At 35.7% G+C, this 23,555-nt stretch overlaps 2 protein-coding genes across 3 annotated transcripts; one reads left to right on the forward strand and one right to left on the reverse strand.

The window, feature by feature from the left end:
• On the reverse strand, nucleotides 1–5,116 carry LOC132055508 (carbon catabolite repressor protein 4 homolog 3-like). 2 transcript variants are annotated; one of them, XM_059447375.1, is made up of 13 exons: nucleotides 4,790–5,116; nucleotides 4,167–4,330; nucleotides 4,004–4,069; nucleotides 3,827–3,879; nucleotides 3,662–3,743; nucleotides 3,021–3,107; nucleotides 2,184–2,276; nucleotides 2,050–2,082; nucleotides 1,788–1,900; nucleotides 1,100–1,211; nucleotides 928–1,013; nucleotides 750–834; nucleotides 1–342 (listed from the first exon to the last, which is right to left on the reverse strand). In XM_059447375.1, the coding sequence occupies exons 1-13, from the start codon at nucleotides 5,025–5,027 to the stop codon at nucleotides 247–249; spliced, it is 1,308 nt and encodes a 435-aa protein (XP_059303358.1). In that variant the 5' UTR covers nucleotides 5,028–5,116; the 3' UTR covers nucleotides 1–246. The 2 variants fall into 2 exon arrangements, with proteins under 2 accessions (XP_059303358.1, XP_059303357.1); XM_059447374.1 differs by having other exon boundaries at nucleotides 4,167–4,333.
• A 10,674-nt stretch (nucleotides 5,117–15,790) lies between these two features.
• On the forward strand, nucleotides 15,791–19,456 carry LOC132055509 (ATP-dependent Clp protease adapter protein CLPS1, chloroplastic). The gene is made up of 3 exons (XM_059447376.1): nucleotides 15,791–15,956; nucleotides 16,859–17,003; nucleotides 18,919–19,456. Exons 1-3 carry the CDS (start codon nucleotides 15,887–15,889, stop codon nucleotides 19,178–19,180), a joined length of 477 nt encoding a protein of 158 aa, XP_059303359.1. The 5' UTR covers nucleotides 15,791–15,886; the 3' UTR covers nucleotides 19,181–19,456.
• The last annotated feature ends 4,099 nt before the right edge of the window (nucleotides 19,457–23,555 follow it).

The raw sequence follows: 23,555 nt of genomic DNA on the forward strand, positions 1-23,555 counted from the left end.
ACACAAATGAATTCATCCTATAAATCTACTCAACAGCGAATAGCACATTGCATCTGCTTAGTAATCACAAACTAAACTTCGTCATTTCTTACGTTCAACTTGATTCATGTAACTTTTTTTGACAATGTATATGCAACATCCAGTTTGTTTTCCATGTTGTCTTGAACCTGTGTGCTATAGAACTGTAGGATGATGATGAGTTTGTTGTATGGATGATCGGTGCATCACTATTAACAGATGTCACCTTCAACTGATAGCACGGTCTTCGGTTGCTTCATTCTTGCCTTCAACTTCCAAGAACACAAACTCAGAAACCAAAGACAAGTGATCACTACCGAATTTCTGCAGCCCCAGAAATTCAAATCAAAATCAGCTTACAGAAGTAGTCAACGCAAAAATCATCTCAAGGAATATATCAAATATAATGAGATCAAGAAGTGCTCTTATCCGGCATACCAAATAAAAGTTTAATGGTTCAACATATAGAAAAGATGTTGTAACAAGATTTGGGGAGGCTATGGTTCTTGATGGAAAAATCTATCCCAAATGTGCAATCAAGCACCAAGTTATTTTATCAAGTAAAGGACCCAAATCCAAATCAACTTGATACTTTTTTTCAATATATTAGTTGGGTTGAATCTATTTCTGGCACAATATTTCATGTTTTAACAACCTTATTAACGTCTCTTTGGCATAATCTAAAGTGTACTTGTTAACAACATCAAGCTACTACGTCAGAAGAACAATACCTTGCAGGGAAGACCACCTGTTTCCTTCAAGACATTAATTGGTAAAGTATCTAAAACTTTTGTGGGTGCAAGACCATCAGAATACCTGCATGTGGCAGATTTTACTATTAGTGCTTGACGCCGTCCATCAAGTTAGCAGAAAAATACAAGTGGCAGTTGTAATCAACAGCAGTAGTACCACAAATAATCAACAGTTCCCAGAAAGTTCGAGTGGTAAGATGTGGCTAATGGTTCACCACCGTTATCCCTTGTTGTTAGAGATCCCTAAGAAAAAGGAAGAGGTAGCTTCCGCCTAAGAGGAATATACAAGGGAATAAACATCAACTGTGAATAGGAAGGACAAGTCGTACCTTCACCATCGCATAAGAACTATTTAACTTCAAAGGGTGCATAGCTATGTGGCATTTAGGGGCGCCAATCGCAACATTCATCTCCTCTTCGCTCCAGCGAGAATTAAAAAATCTGAGGTCAATTGCATGCACACAACAAAAATTCTTCATCAGAATCACATGGTAATACAAATATAGTTTTCTCACAAGTAAACCAATTGACATCAGAAATCTCAAATATCAATGGATTAAGAATCAAACACACTCGACAATTTATGAAGGGCATCAATAGCTGAACCCAAAATAAATTCAGCAACAACCAACATAAACAGTTAAAGGAGTTATTTGTAAGTCCTAACTTTTTTAAGCCTTAAGTAAATGGCTAGTTACTTTCATATCTATATTTTTGTCTACTCTGTCAATGTAACAAAGTCTTATGCCCATAAAAAAATTTGGTTTCCGAAGTTTGATTTATACTAAGTATCAAGAGTTTGACCATACATTCTACTATTATAGTGAAGTTGAGAACTGAGAATGAGGATATAGAGAAGACGTCACGTTGTTACAAAACACCACATTGTTTTCTCACAAAACACAAACTGAAGCAACTTATGACCCCCCCTTAGGTTTTATGAACACTCTTGCTATCTGATTTACAGGAGCGCATAGACCTTCAAATGACAAAATTACTGACAGATCTTTGTTTCACCTGTCCATTGGAACAAACAAAATCCCCTTTTCTCTTCTAAGACCAAGAACTTGGGAGGGATGGCATCGTCTCTGACCAGACAACTCTTTTCGGTTATGTAGCATGAGATTAAGCTGCAATATTAAAAATAAATCCTTTGAGAATCGAACGACTCCACCAAAAAACATGTAGTTCATATGACTTAAGAAGTACTTAATTTTTATTTTTTTTGTAAGTACTTAATATTGCATAAAGCATACTGAAATGGAATCGGGAATATTACCTCAGATGATGTCAAGAATTTGTAGATTGGACTCTGTCACAAGGGATAAACAAATAACCATTGTTTCAGCAAGTTAGCCTTGAAAATAGAAGTCAATGACATACCTCATAAAGATAAATTCCAGTGATTCGCACCTGGGGAGTGCTATTATAATCACCTGCAAGCACAATAGGTACATGGCCCCACTTTTCTGAAAGTATATGAGCCCTTGATGAAAGAAAGCGAATCTGAAAGGAAGAATTTGAACAATTTATGTCTAAAGTTAAGCATGCTACCAGAAGAGGAAAAGCACCCATTTTGTAGCAAAAGCTAGAATCTTATTACCACAATATTGGACACATATTTTATCATGGAGCATGAACAACGATTGAGAAGATCTCTCTTTAAAAAGAGAGACTGTTCAGATGTCAATTGGCATGCTGATGGAAAGAGGATTTGAAGTCCAAAAGAATAACACACGCCCTATCCATGTGTCTAAGTAGTAAGAGCTACGGGAAATAACAATTTGATAAGTTGATGTTTCCATTTATATTTTCACTTGAATTTTCTAATAACCAAATAGGATGTACTGTTCCAGTTTCGGACAATTTGAAAGCCATTTGATCCAGAAACCCCCAGAGATTTAAAGCCAATATGTGAACAGATGATAAATTTAATTTCCAGTCGAATAAAATTTACAAAATAATAATCAAAGGAATTATTTTCTGACATATGTGCATTGAAGTATGCCTTTCAAATAATTCTAGTGTTTATAACAATCAGTAGCAAATGTATTTTTCAATACTAACCCATGCATTGGAACAAGCAGTTTAGGCTTAAAACACAAAAAGGGAGATTTCCATCCCTAAGAAATACTAATGTTCTTTGTCTAACTGTTAAACCTTGTCAGGTAAATTTACATGTACAGTCAGTTGCCTATCAAATTATATAATACAAAAAATAGAGAGTTAACTCAGAATACAGGATCTTACTTGACCAAGCTTAACATCTCCACGGCTTGGATTATATAGCACATGAATGTTCCCAACTACGAGCCTCCTTGACTGGGCTTCACGCATCTGTCTGTACCAGACGAAGTTAGACATGCAAAATTGCAAGAGATATGACTCAATAAGAATGAAACTATGAAAAACTGTATTGTCCAGACAAATCACCCTGGAAACCATCCAGTTCAGAATAAATAGAGACATGCTTTCCAATATCAGCTAAATCGAATGTTCTAAATCTCAACTACCTGCAGATGTTTTTATTGGTACAGAGCTTGACCTACTAAAAGTAATCTAAATATTTATGCAAGCAGGAAGTCTTAGATAAGAGGTCATTTAAGCCAGTGTCCATCACATACGCACGTTCTGAAGAACCTGAAGCTTGATGAGCTTTAGATTAATCACTGTGTACTAGTTAGATGCTCAGGTTTAGTTTGTTGACCAGTTTCTCTCATGTTTTTCAGTTTAATTTGGTTCTCTTTTAGTCTCATATCTCCTTTTACATATTTGTACCCACCCCGCTTATTATCCAAATCTCAAGCATTCTTTAATCACTCACTGATCCCATAAGGCTAGATGAGATTACAGAACATAGAAAAGATAAGTTTGCAATTCATAACTACTACCTCATAAACAGAGAGTTGAGCGACATTATCCCGAAGACCATACTGCCTAAATTCAATGCTTTCACCCTCTAATAGCAGAAACCTGGCATGAGCAAGTATTCATTTCAGTCCAAACAAGTATCAAGCTACTAACTGGAAGGTATAACCTTTACTTATTGCTTTTACTTTTCAGCCTTCCAAAACATAGCACAGCCATCAACAGAACCGCCAGTGCGCCTCTACATAGTCAAAGTAACACAGTGAATATTTTTCTAAGAGAGAGACGTATAATGAATGATAATACTACAATTTTCCTTTTATTGTAATTTAGTCGAGGCCACAGCGGGTATAGAGTAAAGTAACCTTATAGGAACCGAGATAGCCAGCTTTCTCCAAAATGTTTAGTAGATCATAATACTTGTCCACCTCCTATTCAATCATATGAATAAAATTCTTCATTAGTTTCATCACCAAAACTTAGACATATATAAAGGTACTAGTAACCAAAGGGGAAACTGTTAATTACTTGTAGGCAAATTATATCAGGATTCAATCCGAGGAGTTCTTCACAAATAACTCTTCTACGGTGGTCCCAATCTAAGTAAGTTGGGGCAACATTTCTATATAGATCTCCATGATTGGAAACATTCCTATCTCCCAATATGTTATACGAAACAACCGTAAACCTTTCTGCTGCACCAATATTCCATACATTAATTCAAACTCCAGTGTTACAAAAAAGGGCAAAGGTGCAAATATAACCTTTCACTTTGCGATTTAGAGCAGAGATATCCTCATTAAAAAGTGGTGCATATATACCAAAAATATATATATATTGAAATTCCACGTGGCATTTCATTTACTAGTTCAATTTTAAACTATTACCCAATTATATATATCCACCCACCCGATATTCTCAGTTATCCGACCCGCTCGGTAAGCGCCCCGGAAAACATAAAATCTCAACAGAAACTTTAAAAAAGAAAAAAATTGTCAGCGAAAAGGGTATATTTGCGCCATTTGAGTAACAACATGGGTATATATATGCACTTTTTTTAATAAGGCATATATCTGCTCTAAATTACAAAGTTGAGGGGTATATTTACACCTTTTTCCTAGAAGAAACACAATCAAACATGCAATACTGACCCTGATGCGGGCCAGGAGGAAGAGAATCCCCTTCCACCCAATGACGGACAGTGTCCGGTCCACAACGACGGCTCTGTTCGGGGTTGTACCATCGACGGCTGTAGGAAGCCGTTGGGGAAGAGGTGTTGTTACGATGGAAGCACAAGTTGAATATAGGATGGAAGTTATGAGTGGTGGCGTTGGTGATGAACCTGGGTGTAGTCAGCCATGAAGAACCGGCTCTGCAGCAGCGACGCATTGGATGGAGTTAGAGAGTGTAACTATGACTTCACCGATACCTTAAGCGCCAGTGTCACGAAAGGTCGCTACGAGACCACGCACCCCAGTACCAACTTCCTTTTCTTTTCTTTTTTGCTTTTTTGCTTTTTTTTTTTTTTTTGTTACTGTAGTATTTTTTTTGGTTTCCTTTTCCCTCTTTTTCATATTCGTAAAAAAATTACTCATTGTACTAATATATGGGGCACATTTTTCTTTTTAATTTATTCAAAAAAGAATATCACTTTTTTATATTAAAAAATAATTTAAATTTATGAGATGATTCATGATCACAAAAATATCTTAAGTTTGTATTAGACTACAAATGTCAAAAGTCTTTCTTTCATTCTTAAACTTCATGCCTAGTGGGACGGATGGAGTAATAAATGTATGAATTACACTTTTACATTATTTTAGCAGTTAATCATCGTTAATAAAATAAAAACTGGCTAATTTTGCTCCTCAACTATTGGAAATAGAAGAAAAAAAATATCATCATTTGATTTTGGTGTCATTAAAGACCTTAGGGGTCTTTTTGGTTATTGATTAGGAAGTGAACTATTCATGTATTAAAATTAGCATGTTTGGCAAAGATTTTTTAATTGTGACTGTATGTATAAAATGCAGCACACAAAATATGGTGTTTGGTTACTAGTTTACAATCGTGCTCAACTAAAGCATGTATAAATTATAGGTCAATATATATTATTTTATATAGGGTAGAAAATAAAATAACTAAACCCTCCATAACTAATCCGTGTATAACTAATTCCTGCATTACTAATACATGTATAACTCTGACCAGTAACTAAAGGACCTCTTATATTGTTATGCAAGTAGCCCTTTTATACCCATCAAAATTAATGGACCTCTACGTATGACCAAACAAGGGCAAATAGCCAATTTGCACTTTAACCATGTGAAATGGAACAATTTTGCTCTTAGTTAATAGTCGGAGTTACTAGGGCAGATAGCCAATTTGCACTTTAACCATGTGAAATTGAACAATTTTGCTCAACAATTTTGCTCTTAGTTAATAGTCGGAGTTATTCATGCACTCGTCGTTACCAAAATGGCCTAAATCATTATTCATACTCTTTCTATTTCGTAATAAGTGATGTTTTAGGTTGGGCACACCTTTTAAGAAAACTATTCACTCCTAGAAAATTAATGTCTTCTTGATTATGTGAAATACCACTTATTATGAACCAAAATGAAAAGGTAAAAACACTAGAACTTATTGCGAAACTAGTTTTTGGACACGTGCGTTGCACGTATGTCTCATGTCAATCGGTACAAACTTCTTAATACAGTACAAATAATAGTAAAACATGTAAGTAATCAAATTTAAAATTCGAAAGGGAAGTACAAATTGAAATTGATGAATAGTAAGTCTATTTAAATGACTTGATTGTCGATCACTATTATAGTTGGTAGCTATACACAATCAACTGAATTGGTATAACCTTTTTTGCTGCAACCTTTTTAATATATCATTTATTATTCTTGTTAACAGCTCCTCACTTTTTGATATACCGCATAATTTAAACGTGACTTCTCTTCACTATCTTCTTATTTATGGAGCAATTTTCTTCACTATTTAAATTCTCTAAATGTAATTGATTGCTTCTTCTTTTAATAAATCTTCCGTAGAATGACTTACAGATGTTACAACTTAAAGAGTTTTTCCCGATTAAATGATGACAAACACATAACATCATATAAATATGGAGTCCCATCTTTTTCATTAATCTAAATTTGAAGAAGCAAAGTACGAAATCTACGACAAGACGGAGCTTTGTTGTAGATTTTTTTTTTTCAATTTCAAAATTTAATTTCTTCTCATAGATCTCACACTTATATGAAACTAGTAAATAAAATGTTATGAACCTTACAACACAAATTCTTGATTACTCCTAAAGAAGAGGCTTATATTTTAAGTGAGTACTTTGAGGGCGCTTCGTGAACCACATTCTTTTGATCGCCAAGAAAGAAGAGAACTTATAGCAGATGTGAAGTATGCAAACAAGTGTCGTCGCTTCTGACAAATGGATGATGGCAACAAAAACAGGTGGTTTTCAGGAGAGTTTGCTTGAGAATTTGAGGGACTAATTCTCTAATAAGTTAGGTTACAGGTTGAAATAGGCAGCATACTTAATTTGGAAAGAAACAAATGCTTTATACATATACTGGTACCTTGGGATAGGTATTTGGATATGCATTCAAAATAATGTCATATGGAAACTGAGATGTTTTAGGAGATTTTCTTAAAACTAATTAAAGACAATATTTTAGCTTTAATTCTCTTCCTCTCTCCAATTTTTTCCCCAAGAAAAATTGGGCCTTTCGATTACATTTCACTAAGTTCTTTGAGAATAAGGATCAAACAAAATACTCTTTAACACAATTCACAACGAGTGGATTAGCTGATCAATAAGACAAAAACATTGCGGTAATTTTTTTCATGACCAAGAAATCGTCGAGGGCCAACTGGAATGGCTCGAAATTTGGTGAATAATGGGACCACCTTTCTACCCTTCTCCATAAAAAAGTTGTGGTAATTTAGCACATAGAATTTCATGTGAAACATCACTTATTATGAAACAAATGAAAAAGTAAAGCACTAGAACTTAATAGAAACTAGTGAGCACATACATTGCACGTATGTCCATGTCAATCTTCACGAACTTCTTAATACAATACAAATAATAGTAAAACATGATGATTAGCAAGTCTATTTAAACGACGTGATCGTCGATCACTATTATAGTTTGTAGGTATACACAATCGAATGAATTGGTGTAACCTTTTCTGATGCAACCTTTTTAATATATCAGATATTGTTCAAGTTAACAACTCCTCACTTTTGATATACCACATAATTTAAAAGTAAATATGAGTAGCTTTCATTAGTTTTTGGAAAGTGACTTCTCTTCACTGTTTTCTTTTTTATGGAGCAATTTTTTTCTCTATTTAAATTCTCTAAATGTAATTGATTGCTAGAGCTTCTTCTTTTAATAAATCTTCCATAGAATGGCCTATAAATGTTACAACTTAGAGAATTTTTCCTGGTTAAATGATGACAAGCACGTAACATCATATAAATATGAAGTCGCATCTTTTTCTTTATTATAAATTTGAAGAAGCAAAGTGCGAGATCTACGACAAGACAGAGCTTTGCTGTAGATTTATTCGTTTTCAATTTCAAAATTTCATTTCTTCTCGTAGATCTCACACTTTATGAAGCTAGTAAATAAAATGTTATGAACCCTACAACACAAGTTCTTGATTACTCCTAAAGAAGAGGCTTATATTTAAAGTGAGTACTCTGAGGACGCTTCGTGAACCACATTGTTTTGATCGCCCAAGAAAGAAGAGAACTTACAGCAGATGTGAGATATGGAAATAAGTGTAATCGCTTCTGACAAATAGATGATGACAGCAAAAAATAGGTGGTTTTCCGGATAGTTTGCTCGGGGATTGGGTGGACTAATTCCCTAATAAGTCAGGTTATAAGTTGAAATAGGCAGCATACTTAAATTGGAAAGAAACAAATGCTTTATACACATACTGGTACATCGGAATAGGTATTTGGATGTGCAATCAAAATAATGTCACATGGAAAGTGAGGTGTTCTGAGATTTTAAAAAAAAAACTAATTAAGGATAGTATTTTAGCTTTAATTCCCTTCCTCTCTCCAGTTTTTTCCCCAAAAAAAATTGGGCCTTTCGATTATTAAGTTCTTTAAGAATAAAGATCAAACAAAATACTCTTTAACACAATTCACAACCAGTGGATTAAGTTGCATTTGTTTAGTTGATCCATAAGACAAAAACATTGCCGCAATTTGTTTCTTATAACGGAGAAATCGTCGAGTGCAAGCTAGCGCATGGCTTTAAAATTTGGAGAATAGTGGGACCACCCTTCTCCATAAAAAATTTGTGCTAATTTAGCACATAAAATTTCATGTGAAACACCACTTATTATGACACAAATGAAAAAAGTAAAAACACTAGAACTTATAATGAAACTAATTTTTGGGCACGTACATAGCATGTAAGTCCATCTTAATCGGCACAAACTTCCTAACACAATACAAATAACAGTAAAACATGTAAGTAACCAATAAATTAAATCTTAAAGGAAGTACAAGTTGAAATTGATGAATAGTAAGTCTATTTTAACCAACTTGATCATCGATCACTATTATAGTTTATCACTATACACAATCAAATGAATTGGTATAACCTTTTTCTTATGTGATCTTTTTAATATATAAGATATTATTAAGGTTGATAATTCCCTCACTTTTTAATGTACCGCATAATTTAAATGTAAATATGAGTGGCTTTCATTAGTCTTTTGAAAGTGATTTTTCTTCACTATCTCCTTTTTTATGGAGCAATTTTCTTCACTATTTAAATTCTCTAAATGTAATTGATTGCTAGACTTCTTCTTTTAATAAATCTTCCATAGAATGGCTTACAAATGTTACAACTTAGAGAATTTTTCCCTGTTAAATGATGACAAACACATAACATCATATAAATATGGAGTCACCTGTTTTTCATTAATCTAAATTTGAAGAAGCAAAGTGCGAGATCTACGACAAGACCGAGCTTTGTTGTAGATTTATTCTTTTTCAATTTCAAAATTTAATTTCTTCTCATAGATCTCACACTTATTGTAAGTGAAATCCCACAATAAGCAGAGTGTTAAACCAAGGTAGGACGGTTGTAGATCTCACACTTATACGAAACTAGTAAATAAATGTTATGAACCCTACAACACAAATTCTTGATTACTCCTAAAGAAGAGGCTTATATTTTAAGTGAGTACTCTGAGGGCGCTTCGTGAACCACATTGTTTTGATTGCCCATGAAAGAAGAGAACTTATAGCAGATGTGAGGTATGCAAACAATGTCGTCGCTTTTGAGAAATGGATGATGACAGCAAAAACAAGTGGTTTTCATGATGGTTTGCTTGGGTATTTGGCGGACTAATTCCCTAATAAGTTAGGTTATAAGTTGAAATAGGCAGCATAGTTAATTTGGAAAGAACAGGTGATTTATACACATACAGGTACATCGGGATACGAATTTAGATATGCATTCAAAATAACGTCACATGAAAAGTGAGGTGTTCTGAGATTTTTTTTAAAAAAAAACTAATTAAGGATAGTATTTTAGCATTAATTCCCTTCCTCTCTCCAGTTTTTTCTGAAGAAAAATTGGGCGTTTCGATTATTAAGTTCCTTAAGAATTAAGATAAAACAAAATACTCTTGAACACAATTCACAACCAGTGGATAAAAGTTGCATTTGATTAGTCGATCCATAAGACAGAAATGTTGCCGTAATTTTTTTTATGACTGAGAAATCGTCGAGTGCCAGCTAGCACATGGCTCAAAATTTGGAGAATAATGGGACCACCCTTCTATCCTTCTCCATAAAAAAGTTGTGGTAATTCAACACATAGAATTTCACGTGAAACATCACTTATTATGAAATAAAATGAAAAGGTAAAAATACTAGTACTCATTATGAAACTAGTTTTTTATGCACGTATGTCCCATGTCAATTTGCCCAAACTTCGTAATACAATACATATAATAGTAAAACATGTAAGTAATCAATATTTAAAATTCGAAAAGGAAGTATAAGTTGATATTGATGAATAGTAAGTCTATTTACTTGATTGTCGATCATTATTATAGTTTGTAGCTATACATAATCAACTGAATTGGTATAACCTTTCTCTGATGCAATTTTTTTAATATATCAGATATCTCTCTCTCTCTACTCTCTCTCTCTTGTAAGGGTCATTGTACTGTTCCGGCCATCGTCGTATCATTTAACGAGTAACGCCGGCCAATTTTTCGACCACTACAAACTGTAACGCCGGTCAAAAATCTACTCTTCTCTCTCTCTCTCTTCTTCTATACCTCTTTTTTTCTCTCTTTTTAAATCGCCGAAAACCGCCGATCCGACGAGTTTTTCGCGTCACATTTCTCCTCGTTCTCCTCCATTTTCTTTTGTCTTTTTATTCCTTTTCCCCCTCCTCTCTCTCTCTCTTCTCCCTTTCGGTGTCTTTGTGAACATTACTCCGGGCGGTGCAAAGTGCGGCGGTGAAGGCTCGTGGTATATTTTTAAGTTCGGTTCAACCGAGCGGTACTCGGGTTTCTCGTATCCATCCTTTGTCCATACACCCGTAGTTATATTTTTGCGACCGTAGTCCTTTCAATAATTTATTAGTTCAACTAGGCTTTCGTGGCTTTGGTTATTTCATGTTCTCGTGAAAGCGGTCGGAAGGGTTGGGAGTGGTAAGTGGGTCACACTCGGAACATTAAGACGTTAACGGGGAAGAAGCTAGTTAAGATTCTTAAGAAAGGAAGATTAATATAGCTTCGTGTTCAAGAGACCAAATGGCCTACTAAACGACAGATGGGTATCTTGATCTCCGGTAGGTGAACTATAGGAACGGGTAGGCATTTTAAGAGATAGTGATTTGAGGGATCGGTGGTAGAGGTTAGGAGGGTCACCGATAGGATGATGTCGATTAAGGTGGTCGTTGAAGGGGCTTACTTTGAACATTATTAGTGCGTATTCGGCTTAGGCGAGGAGGAGAAGAGGCGATTTTGGGAGGATTTGGACGAGGTAGTGGGATACCGTGAGGTATGCAAGGTGATTTCAATGGCACATCGGCCTATTTCGGGGGTTATGATGATATGGAGGTTTTGGCTTCGGGGGACGGAAAGGAGTCGCACTTTTGGATTTCGCAAGAGCTTTTGGGTTGGTGATAGATCGAGTTTAAAAGGAGGAGCACTTGGTAACCTTCCGTATTCATTAACTTTCTACTCCTTAGGAAGGATGATAAAGGTACGTAAAGTTAGGTAAGCGACAACCTTACAACCCGACATAAGCTTTTGGTGATGGATTTAGGGATCAAGGCGAGAGAAGACGGTCGTGGGTGATCGGCCCAGATCGGATGGGGGAGTTTGACCATGACTAGTGACGGTGATATACGGACTATGGGGGCTGGGATAGTAGTGGGGATGCGACTAGTATGTGGGATAGAACGGCTAGTTGCATTAGGGTAGTAGCTAGGGGGGAAGTCTCGGGGGTCTCGACGGGTAGTCGTTGGGCAGAGTGGAATGGAGTGCAAGGAAGGTGGAAGCAAAGAAGGTAGCGTATGCGAAGTTGATAGAAAGCGAGGATGAGGTGGAGAAGTGGACGCATAGGGAACTTTATAAGATGGCGAGAAAGAAGGCGAAGTTGGCGGTTTCGATGGCAAAAACGGCAGCTTTTGAACGTCTTTATGCGGAACTAGAGGAAAAAGGCGGGGATAAGAAAAAGGTGAGAGAGAGGAGGCACGTGATTTAATGCATAAGGATGAGCATGGCAAAGTATTGGTAGAAGAGGCTCACATTAGACGGAGATTATATTTCCACAAACTCTTGAATAAAGAAGGGACAGGGACATTGTGTTGGGAGATTTAGAACATACGAGAGGCATCGCGATTTTGGGTATTGCAGAGTATTAAGGTTGAGGAGGTTGGGGTCGTTCGTAGGATGCGCAAGGGAAGAGCGACAGACCGACGAGATTCCCGGAGAATTTTGGAAGTTCCTTAAGGTTGTTTAATGTCATCTTTAAGATGGCAATGAAACGGAAAATGATCCCTCTATACAAGAACAAGGCGATATCCGGAGTTCACAACAACCAGCCGCTAAGATAAAAGTTGCATTTCTGCAGATTAGTCGATCCATAATCCATCTTTAAATGTTGCCGTAATTTTTTATGGTATTCATCGACCTAGAAAAGGCTTACGACAAAGTTCGAGGAGATCCTATGGAGATGCTTGGAGGCTAAAGTGTATACCTTAGCGCGTACACAGGGTGATCAAAACATGTATGAGGGAGCCGAGGTAAGGACGAGAGTGAGACTAGCACTTCCCGGGATGGGTTGCATCAAGGATCATCTCTTATCCTTCTCCAATAGATGAATTGACGCGGCATAAAAAGTTTTGGTAATTCGAGAACACATAGAACTCGGAGTCTAAAAGTTGGAGTAGGACACCACTTGGAGTGCAAGTTATGAAGCACCTCAAGATGGGCCGGCGTGGAAGTGAGGCTTGGTACCAAGTCATCCGAAGAAGACAAGTAGTTTTCATTGGGTCTATTATACAAGCGCCGGGGAGATTGACGATGAACCGTATTAGTAAGGGATGGATGAAATGGAGGCTTCAGTGCTACGTGATGAAGGTGCCACCACAACTTAAGGGCAAATTCTACAAAGTGGTGGTTAGACCACTATGTTGTACGTCGATTAAGATCTCCCAAAAAGATGTCAGATGAGAATGTTGAGATGGATGTGTGAGCACACCGGGAGTGACAAGATTAGGAACGAGGCTATCCGGGGACAAACTTCGTAATACAATACGAGATATAATAGTAGAAACATGTAAGTAATCAATATTTAAAATTCGAAAAGGAAGTATACGACCTTAGTTGATATTGGAGGATGAGCTAGTAGATAGTAAGTCTATTTAGTAGTCACACTATCGCGATATTGATTGTCGATCATTTGTTATTTTATACTTTGAGTATCTTATTTTACATAATCAAATCGCTTCATCATGACTTAGTCGTTTTAGTTAATTTCCATATCGCTTTGAATCTCTTGGCCTTATTTGACCTCTTTTTATGCTTTTATATCGTAGTATGTATTATGGCCCTTTGTAGAGTCGTCCCAGATACTCTACCCTCCCTCACTTTCGTGGGGATTTGATATACCGTTGGCCTCACATAATTTAAATGTAAGTATGAGTAGCTTTCATAAGTCTTTGGAAGTGACTTTTCTTTACTATCTCCTTTTTATGGAGCAATTTTCTTCACTATTTAAATACTCTAAATGTAATTGATTGCTAGAGCTTCTTCTTTAATAAATCTTCCATAGTATGGCTCGCATATGTTACAACTAAGAGAATTTTTTCCAGTTAAATGATGACATGCAAACACGTGTTTAACATCATATGAATATGGAGTAACATCTTTTTCAGTAATCTAACTTTAACGAGATATTAGAAGAAATTAAAATTTTGACATTGAAGAAAAGTAAATGTACCACAAAGCTCTGTCTTGTCGTAGATTTCACACTTTTGCTGCTTCAGTTCCTTTGAATGTCAGACGTATATAGTATAAATAAAGCACTTTAAAGTTCACTTGTAGGATGCTTCGACATCATCTAGCCTCAGGCCTACATTAAAGATGCATACGCTACTAATTAATAAGACGAAAGGCAACATCACAAAAGCTCAAGTACAGACTCTTCTGATTATTGCAATGCATATATCATTTAGCATTTTATTAAGAGAATACGGATATTACTGTACCAACTGGAAACAAGTAAAGCTTTCCGTTGGCAAAAAGCTTACATGAACGAAGTTCAGTAATTTTATGCAGAGAGTTAACATTATACATAGCAAAGAGTTTACATTATACATAGTTCTATAAATATAAGCCCTTCAACAATATGTAGTCAGCAAAAGATGAACCGATGTAACAGGAAAATAATAAATTTACCTGTCCAGATGATGCTGAGCACAATACATAGCAATAGGTTTTTATGAGATAAAAAAGAACAGCTAAGAAGAAGGAAAAAGAGGTTAACGTTATTTGACATTTTTGTTACGCACAGTAATATGATGCACTAAAAATGTGACATAATTACATATAAGCTGTTACCGATGGAAGATCAAAGGATAAAATAGATAAAGTTGAAATGTGAAACGAGTAGCACATAAATAGAATATTAATGTGGGAGAAAGAAGAGGAAGAGATGTTTTTTTACAAAAAACAAATACATGAAGATGTGTGCTGTTGGGTTTTTTCTTTTAGCTGAAAAACGTTTTAATTCTTCCTTTTTTATGTTGATTCTAAAGCTTTATTGGCGTAGTTAAGAGACTGTAATTAAAAAGTGACTTTTAGGCTTCTTAAATAGAAAAAATATCAAAATCTAGAGGAAACTAAGCGGATTACGATAGTACTTTGGCAGATATATGGAATGTGTCATTCAATTGAGTTATTTTCCGTTATTCATTGGTAGGTAAATTTAGTATAGGAATAGTGTTTAGATGAGGGTTAAAAATGTCATTTAACTTTTAATGGATATTTTAGTAATTCAACTTTTCAACGTAGGGCCTTCCCACTTTTAGAATAACATGATATGATGATATTATGATGGAGGGAATAACAGATCAAGTTCGAGCTAGGATAAATATATTCTAGTTAATCTAATTCAAAAAGAGGCGTTCCCAATTAAGTATTCTTTCACAATTTGTTGCGTCAAGTAATCATCGTTTGTTAAATATTTCAGAAGATCAAAAGTGTTCACTTGTAACAAATTTAAATAATTGAACTACTATTGTGAAAATACCCAAACATAATGGATCATGTTTTGTTATTTTCTCCGTGAAGCATTAAACTAAAATGATGCTAATTTAATTGAGGGATATACAAAAAGAGAATTAAAAGAGAGCATATTTTAAAAAGGCATTGACCTTTTAATTAAGATAAGGAAATAAGGAAAGGGTTGTGATTTCACCAAAGCTAATACGTGTCAATTTTCCATATGTGTGAAGGACTTGAATCTTGATCGACTGTTTATAGTATAGTACCTACCAACCACTCATTTAATTTTCTTTCTTATTATTTAGCAGTTACTATATATATATAAATTTTCAGGTGAAAAACAGAGTGAACAAATTTGTGATAGATAATAAAATCAGAGCTTAGTGGTATTAGTAGTAGTGTTGTGTGTGTGGTGTGTAGTGAGTGAAAAGAGTTATGGTTATGGAAACTGCCATTTGTGGCCGAGTTGCTCTTTCTCCCCATCAAATCTTTCAACCAAAACCTGGTAAACCCATCTTTCTCTCTTATTGTATATGTTGTAATTGTTTAATTGTTGAATCTTTATTGTTGTTTCACCAAGAATTTTTTGTTCTTTCGCAATTTAATTGACATAGTTTGCTTTCTTGAATGTTTTTGGACGATGGGGGTCGTGAATTCTTGGATGTCAATTGCATTTAGAGTGAAAAACAGAGAAAAAGTTATGGTCTTTGAACTGGATTTGAAAAAAAAAAAAAAACCTCATATCTATTGTAATTATCCCAAAGTACCAGGCGACCAGACACACAATACAGGAAAAAATAGTGTCAATTGGGAGCTGTGTGTGAGGGGGTAGGGGGTGTTGGTGTAGAGATGAGGTTCTTAATGCTATTCTTCTCCCAGAAACATTCATAATAGCTTCAAGTAAAGAGTAAACTGAACTTTTGAACTTTTATTTTCTTGGTAACAAATGTAATCTTTTGAACTTTTACTAGGGTAGAATGGGGCTGTTTTCTTTACTGAAAAGGACCGAAAATTTGTGAGAGAACTATGAGAGTCCAAGTTGAAGATTGTTTATCTGCATCTTTGGCTGTTCAATCATGGTTACCTAGTCATTGATATTTTTAGAAACTGTTTAACATTCTTCCATTAAAAAACTTGTAAAGTTTCGAAGTTGGTCCAAGAGAAATGTATTAGTTTCGAGATATCAAGTATTTAATGAATATTATTTACTAGAGCAATAATTGAATATATGGATGTAATTCTGAATCTGAGACTGTCAGTTCACTCAATAGTAGATTGATGTATATAGAATTAGAATATGTGTGCATAAGTTGGAGAACTGATGAATAACCACTGTTCTTTATGAATCTTGACTCACATATGTTTGTAACTTGGCATAAGATTGAATTGTCGGCTTATGTGATACAGGAGATAAGAAACCTCGCCAAAAGCAATGGACAAATCGGAACACTTTAATGGCAATGCCTATAGCAGTAGGCAAAGGTGGTGGGGTGTTGGATAAGCCTGTTATAGAGAAAACAACTCCTGGGCGTGAATCTGAGTTCGACTTGAGGTATGGATTCCTCAAATGTGAAATATGTGCTATTTTCAAGGCTTTACCATTCTTTCATGAGTCCAAAACTTTTTTATTCTTCTCTTTCACGTTGATGTGGGCTCTGCTAAGTGACATATTAACTCTGTTCGAAAATGGAATATTTTGTCTATTCTTCTCTGTTTCTTAGTGAAAAATAAAGTTGATTGAAACCATGCTCATACGTAGATAGTGACATTAATTGGTGGGTCATAACAGTAATATAGAGTTAGACATAAATCGACGTTAAGTAACTAAGTCCATTCATGTCAACTTCAGAACCGTTCTCCAAAGATAGAAGGAAGAGAATATATTCTTTCTTCTTTATGCATAGTTGGATGGGGAGCCTTGGCGTAACTGGCAAAGTTGTTGTCATGTGACCAGGAGGTCATGGGTTCAAGCTGTGGAAACAGCCTCTTGCAGAAATGCAGGGTAAGGCCGCGTACAATAGACCTTATGTGGTACGGGCTTTCCCTGGACCCCGTGCATAGCCGGAGTTTAGTGTACCGGGCTGCCCTTTTTTTATGCATGGTTGATGAAAGGAAAAACCCAAGCATGCTGATCACATTGGAGTCGCATCCATATATATAATAACTACATTGATTTTTCATTCTTCAGTTGCTATATTTCTTGTTTGATGGACCTTTTACTATTCCCTTTCCCTGGACTACATTTCCCTTAGTAAACAGAATAATGGAAACTACCCTGAAATGCTCTCTATTGATGTGTGAACCGGGCAGTTATTTGTCAAATGAACAAAGTCATTCCATCCTGTCTTTCCAAATCCAGAAGGAAGTCTTTTAATGCTTCGTTCTCCTTCACTGTACATTGTCTTTGCAAACTGGCTTACTGTCAAAGTCCAACCACTGCAGCATCCAGATTCCATCCTCGCCTCTACTAACCTATTTTAATCACATGTTTTTCCGCCTCCACACAGAGACAACCTAATCAATTCCCAAGTCCCAATTTCCACCAGGAGAAAACCACAGATCAGGCGATACCATTCATGACTCCAATAAAAAGAATCCTTATGTTTTCAAATGGAAAAAATGAATTTCCAACTCCCTGAATAATCATGTGATCTTCAAGCACCGTAGACGTTTGTGGACTTTTGTGTTGCAAGTTACATAGACATATCTTGATTGTTGTTGTTTTTTAATAACCGTGGTGTCCGGGCCAGCTTGCGCAAACTTTGACCAATTCCACGGGGTACCTGCTACCTCCCACCAGCATAGGTAGCGGGTAACTCTGTCCACCAAGGCTTGGACACATGGTAAGAAATCACCTAGTTTTTTTTGCCGCTGCTGCTATTTGATCGTGAGACTTCATGGTTCTCAACCCACTTTATTGACCACATCCTTGGATGCATATTGCTTGATTGTTGTTTAGGAGATGTGTAAGTACTTTGTACAACCTAATAACGTGGAAGATGGGAAATGAAAGAGGAAAAAAATTGGCAGCCCTTCAATGGTATAGGTGGAGAGCAGGAACAGAGCAAGGGTTTTCAAATAAGGGTGATTCTTGTAAAAATGGGAAAAAAAAGGGCAATCTATCTAGGATCATAAATCTGGAATATTTTCTTTAGGGAGCACCCGAGAATTTTCCTTCAGGCAAGAAGACCAATACATCTCACCTTTAGCACAGAAGTGGTGTTTATTTGTTTAGTTAGTCAGGGGTAAGTTAGGCAAGAGTTGAATATGGATCAGACCCCAAAGTAGACGAGAAATTTTCCTATTGATATGATTCATATAAAAAAACTGCATGTATTCTGGAGTTTCTGTTGAAAATGATACAAGTTGTGAGGTTGAAATGCAATGATTAATAAAACTTTCTGAAAAGAACAAATGCAATGATTTAATAATCTATTATCACAACAACTTGTGTCTTCATTTTCCAGAAAATCAAGGAAAATGTCCCCGCCCTATCGTGTGATGCTGCACAATGACAATTTCAACAAGAGGGAGTATGTTGTTCAAGTACTCATGAAGGTTATACCAGGGATGACGGTCGACAATGCTGTTAATATCATGCAAGAGGCACATCACAATGGTCTGGCGGTGGTGATAATCTGTGCTCAAGCTGATGCAGAAGAACATTGCACACAACTAAGAGGCAATGGTCTGCTAAGCTCCATCGAGCCAGCCAGTGGAGGTTGTTGAAGATAATGAACCTGATGGGGGTGATATTGTACATAAATGTGAGAATGGCATAGACGCATAGTACCTCGTTACCTGGGTCTGTTGAGCTCGGAGTAGAACATATTACTGTAAACAATGTCAGCACCAGAGACCGATGAGTTTGTATACTAGAAATATATCAATCAATCACTCAACTATGTCTAAATTCAAAGTAGTTGGGTCAAATCCCGAATATGATTCCTCTGTTGCTAGTACTATGTTCTATCCAAGTCATATCATTCAATTCTTGCTGACTCATTTGATTTTATAGCAAATGAGAGGTTCTCATATTGGCAAACTTGGTCCTGCCTAAAAAAGTAGTTTAATCCAGACTAGTTGAGATACCTGTTATGGATTTTTTGCTGTCATTGCTAAGCGAAGTTTGTATTTTCTGTATACTAGAAATAAGAAGATTTGCTTCTGGTGTGGGCTTGAGGACCAAGACGGTGGCATTTTGTGATAGATACTGAAAATGTGATGCACTTTGACTGGGTACATTGGGACATCCCATGCACTACTGAACCATGTAGTAATTAAAAAAGAAACGGCCATCCACTGATGCGTGACTATGAACTTTGACAAGGATTATTTGCTTAATGAAAGTCATTTTCTTTGAACGTAAGAGGCACCATGATCTTCATACCTGTCATTAGGACAGCCAGATATGTATTTATAACAAGACACCATTATAGCTTATAGAGGCGCAAGCTCTTGTGTTTGAGGAATCAAACCAGAGGAGCAAGACCTTCCTTTACAAGGTTTTTACACCAAATCAATGGATACATGACATGTGCTCGAACATACACTATTAGTATCACTTAATTGTGGTTAATTAATGTATATTTTTACTTCATTAGATCACTTAACCATGGTAAGTTGAATTAGTGTGGTGTAAACACCCGGTGTGTCTAAGAATTTACCACTATGAGTTTCAAATCAAAGAAGGAATAAAACCACATTTGCTGAAAAGAACCAAGAGATGCTAATGATGCCCCCTGTCCAAACACTGAATAGATCACTATTAGTTCACAGTAACAAGAGAAGAAACTATTCTTCTATAAAGAAGAGAAAATCCTTTTCAATTTGAAAATATTAATGGATAGCCGTTTACCACATCTAAAAGAGAAGAAACTATTCTTCTAAAACTTTACCAATATACTTTACCACATCATTTAAGTTAGAGGCGGTCAAAATGGATGGAAGCATGTCTGCTGCTTTATTAAAATCTACATTTATAGGGCCAAGGGAAGAGGAAAATATTGCAGACAGTAATTGAAGCTTTACTGGGTAAAATGCATCAAAACTCTTTGTTGTAAGCTAAGAATTAAGTGGCAAATATGGCAAGAAATCAAAATCATGGTCAGTGAGTATTGCTTCTTGATAGCAAAAGTGAGTCTAAACCAAAAATAGAGCATTAGAAAGCTTCTAGTTTTATCTACATAAAAAATAGAGCATTAGAAAGGCTTCTTTAATATCACACAAGCTCACTAGTAAAAAGGAGGGAACAGTCTACATTAACAGAAAGAACTATCGCATTTTTTACCTGAATCTCCTTTCTGTGGCATTTCCACTTGCCAGTACTTTAACTCTTGCTGCAGAGAAAGCATCCCGTTAATTAAGTTTAAAGAGAAAATATCTGTTAAAAGAATTGTCAGCAAAGTGTACTTAACGTTAAAAATGCACAACAGGCAAACAACAGCCTGATGTATTTGAAGAAATTGCAAGAAACTTCTAACGCTTTTACCAAATATACTGCCATAAAGTTCTAGTCGCGTATCCACATCTTGTTAATGCTCTCTATGACCTGAAAATTTTGAAGTAACTCACTACTTGAACAAGAAAGACTGAAAGAGAAAAGGGGAAAAGGAAAAATAGCAAAATATTTATAGCCATTACTATCTGAAAGAACAATCTGAGCAGAACTTCCCATACCAGGGATAGTCTGTGAAGATACATCAAAAGGGGAAGAAGACTAAAGTTCGAGCAACCAAAGGGCTTAGCTTGCAAGCCAAAAGATTCACCAAATAACAGGTGCAGGTTAATATTGTACTAATATGTGGTATGCATGAAGACGTCATTCAATGACAGGCAACAGAAGAACGGAAAAATAATACTTCAAATGACAGTCCATATGTATGCTATGATGATCCAGAGAAACGTGTGGTTTCTGAACCCATTAAGATGACCCAAGAGTTTTGCTAGTCCTTGGGAACAGCGTAGTGACGGATAATTCAAAATAAGAATAGGTCCAGTCCAAGAGACAAATCACTAGGGTTAAAGATCACTCAACGATGTGGCAAATCCTAAGTCCAAGAAAATTGGAAGCAGGAAAGACCCTGTTTGAAAGCAAGTTCAGTGGCTTTCTGGCGAGGGGCACGAACAGTATAACGAACACAATGCCTTTTTGTTTTTGAGGGTCTGATCCGAAGGTAAACTTTAGGCTTTCCAAACAATTTAGATTAATGACATTCCAATTTAGATCAAACATATTGGCACAGCATGTAATGTAAGGTGAAAAACATAACAGCAACAAACATCCATAAAATCTTTTATGACTTGAAGCATAGTAACGTAGCCACTTAGCCTTTGTATTCAATGTTATCTGCACCGAAAGTAACACCAATCCCAAATTGGGCAACTTCAAGACCAGTGAGGGTATCAAATAATTCTGAAAAATGGAAGAGCCCTGCAGCCGTCTCCATCATCCATGTTCAATATAAAAATACTAATTCTGAAACACTAATTGCACAGAAAGAGCTCTTTCAGAATTTAAATTTTGTCACTAACTACACAATTCATCTTTAAATATCTCATGGGTGCCTCCAAGGCTGGGTGATCACCATATTCCTTAACACAAATAAAATTAGAGTTTAAATCCGTACAAGTTTATTTAACTATATCAACTCAAATACTTTCCCAGCAAAAGAGAAAAAGGTCCAGAATCGTGTTGTTTAGTATAAAATTTCACATGACCCATTGCACAATGAACCTTATTTGCAATATTCATAATATTAGAAAATTACAAGTGACTGCAAAAATATGAGTAACGAGTATGTCAAAGACAATACATTAATTTCGACATTCAAGCCAAACCATTTAGGTGTAGTACAGAAATTAACACCGCATAACATAATTGGTTTCTAGATTTGGATTAAACTAAAGAATAGCTGCGTGGGGTGGCTCAAAGAATGTCTAGTTCCCGTACAAAGCAGTAATGGTAAGTACATATCTACACGCAGGTGTTATTTCAAATCACATCAATTTATTATAGTTAAATAGTAATAAATTGAGATGAAAGTGCATAGTAATTAATTATGGTTAAGGGATAAGAATTTACTTAAGGTAGACAATCGTTTTTTAATATTTAATGTCAAATTAATACATAGACAATCCCTTAAATTTGACTCTGAGCATGTTACCTATTAAACATCTAAAGTACTTAAAATTGTTACATATTGAACACCTAAAGTATATTTACCTATAGACCGTCTATGTATTTGGCCTAATGTTTTAAGGTAAACGCTGGATAGGCTGTGAGTAGAACCAATTCGAGCAGTAAATATAGCCAAGTTCAAGTATTGATTGTTCTGTCTACCCGCCGTAACCATGTAATTAATTACTGTAGCCAACTTCAAGTATGGAGTAGTCTTGTAATTAATTTGACAACTACATTTGCAAGTGGAGAGAAATGGACACAATCCAACACCTAACAGTCACCTCAAAATTTAAAGGGAGGAAAAGTAGAAAGATTTTTTTATTGAACTCAAGAAACAACCTATGTGATAAGATGGTGAGTTTGAAAGTGAGCCCATGTTTCATGTAAAGCTATTTATTGATTCGATGTTTTCTTCGCGGGTGTAGACATTTCGAGCTCGAAATATTAACATAAGAGTATATCCATTTAAAACTTTTTGTTTGTGAATAAGGGAAAATAAAAATGAGAAGGAAAGACTCAAATTGAGTCGAGGTCTTTCTGGTGCTCCTGAGCTATCAAGTAGGCCTCCTCGTATGGATGGTTTCGTCGGTAATTTGACGTTTGGAAGTCGACTATAAAATTGATAAGTTGCCGAAATTTCAAAATATTTTCTTTATGAACTTGTCTTAAAGCTTTAGAAACAGTTTGACTACAGTTGGACCACAATTAGCAAGTAATGGTCGAGAGAAGCAGTAGAAAAAGAAGATAAAGCGTGGTATTAGAAACTAGTCCAATCACTTTTACTTGTAAACTTTGCACACAACTTAAGAAACAATTAATAAAGTGCATAATTTATCATAATATTTATATTCAGTGATGTATTTTTTTTTTGAAAAATAATTTAAAATGAGTAATTAATACTATAGGTAAAATAGAAATTTT

The sequence above is a fragment of the Lycium ferocissimum genome, chromosome 5, assembly GCF_029784015.1.
Source record: "Lycium ferocissimum isolate CSIRO_LF1 chromosome 5, AGI_CSIRO_Lferr_CH_V1, whole genome shotgun sequence".
NCBI classification, from domain to species: domain Eukaryota; kingdom Viridiplantae; phylum Streptophyta; class Magnoliopsida; order Solanales; family Solanaceae; genus Lycium; species Lycium ferocissimum.

What these genes read in the sequence shown, in the direction of transcription:
- LOC132055509 (XM_059447376.1), top strand. Translation starts at nt 15,887, where the DNA reads ATGGTTATGGAAACTGCCATTTGTGGCCGAGTTGCTCTTTCTCCCCAT. An exon ending in AATCTTTCAACCAAAACCTG is followed by an intron (nt 15,957 to 16,858) that starts GTAAACCCATCT and finishes TATGTGATACAG; the next exon opens with GAGATAAGAAACCTCGCCAA. An exon ending in GAATCTGAGTTCGACTTGAG is followed by an intron (nt 17,004 to 18,918) that starts GTATGGATTCCT and finishes TTCATTTTCCAG; the next exon opens with AAAATCAAGGAAAATGTCCC.
- LOC132055508 (XM_059447374.1), bottom strand. Translation starts at nt 5,027, where the DNA reads ATGCGTCGCTGCTGCAGAGCCGGTTCTTCATGGCTGACTACACCCAGG. An exon ending in TCCTCCTGGCCCGCATCAGG is followed by an intron (nt 4,334 to 4,789) that starts GTCAGTATTGCA and finishes ATATTGGTGCAG; the next exon opens with CAGAAAGGTTTACGGTTGTT. An exon ending in CTCAACTCTCTGTTTATGAG is followed by an intron (nt 3,108 to 3,661) that starts GTAGTAGTTATG and finishes TGGTACAGACAG; the next exon opens with ATGCGTGAAGCCCAGTCAAG.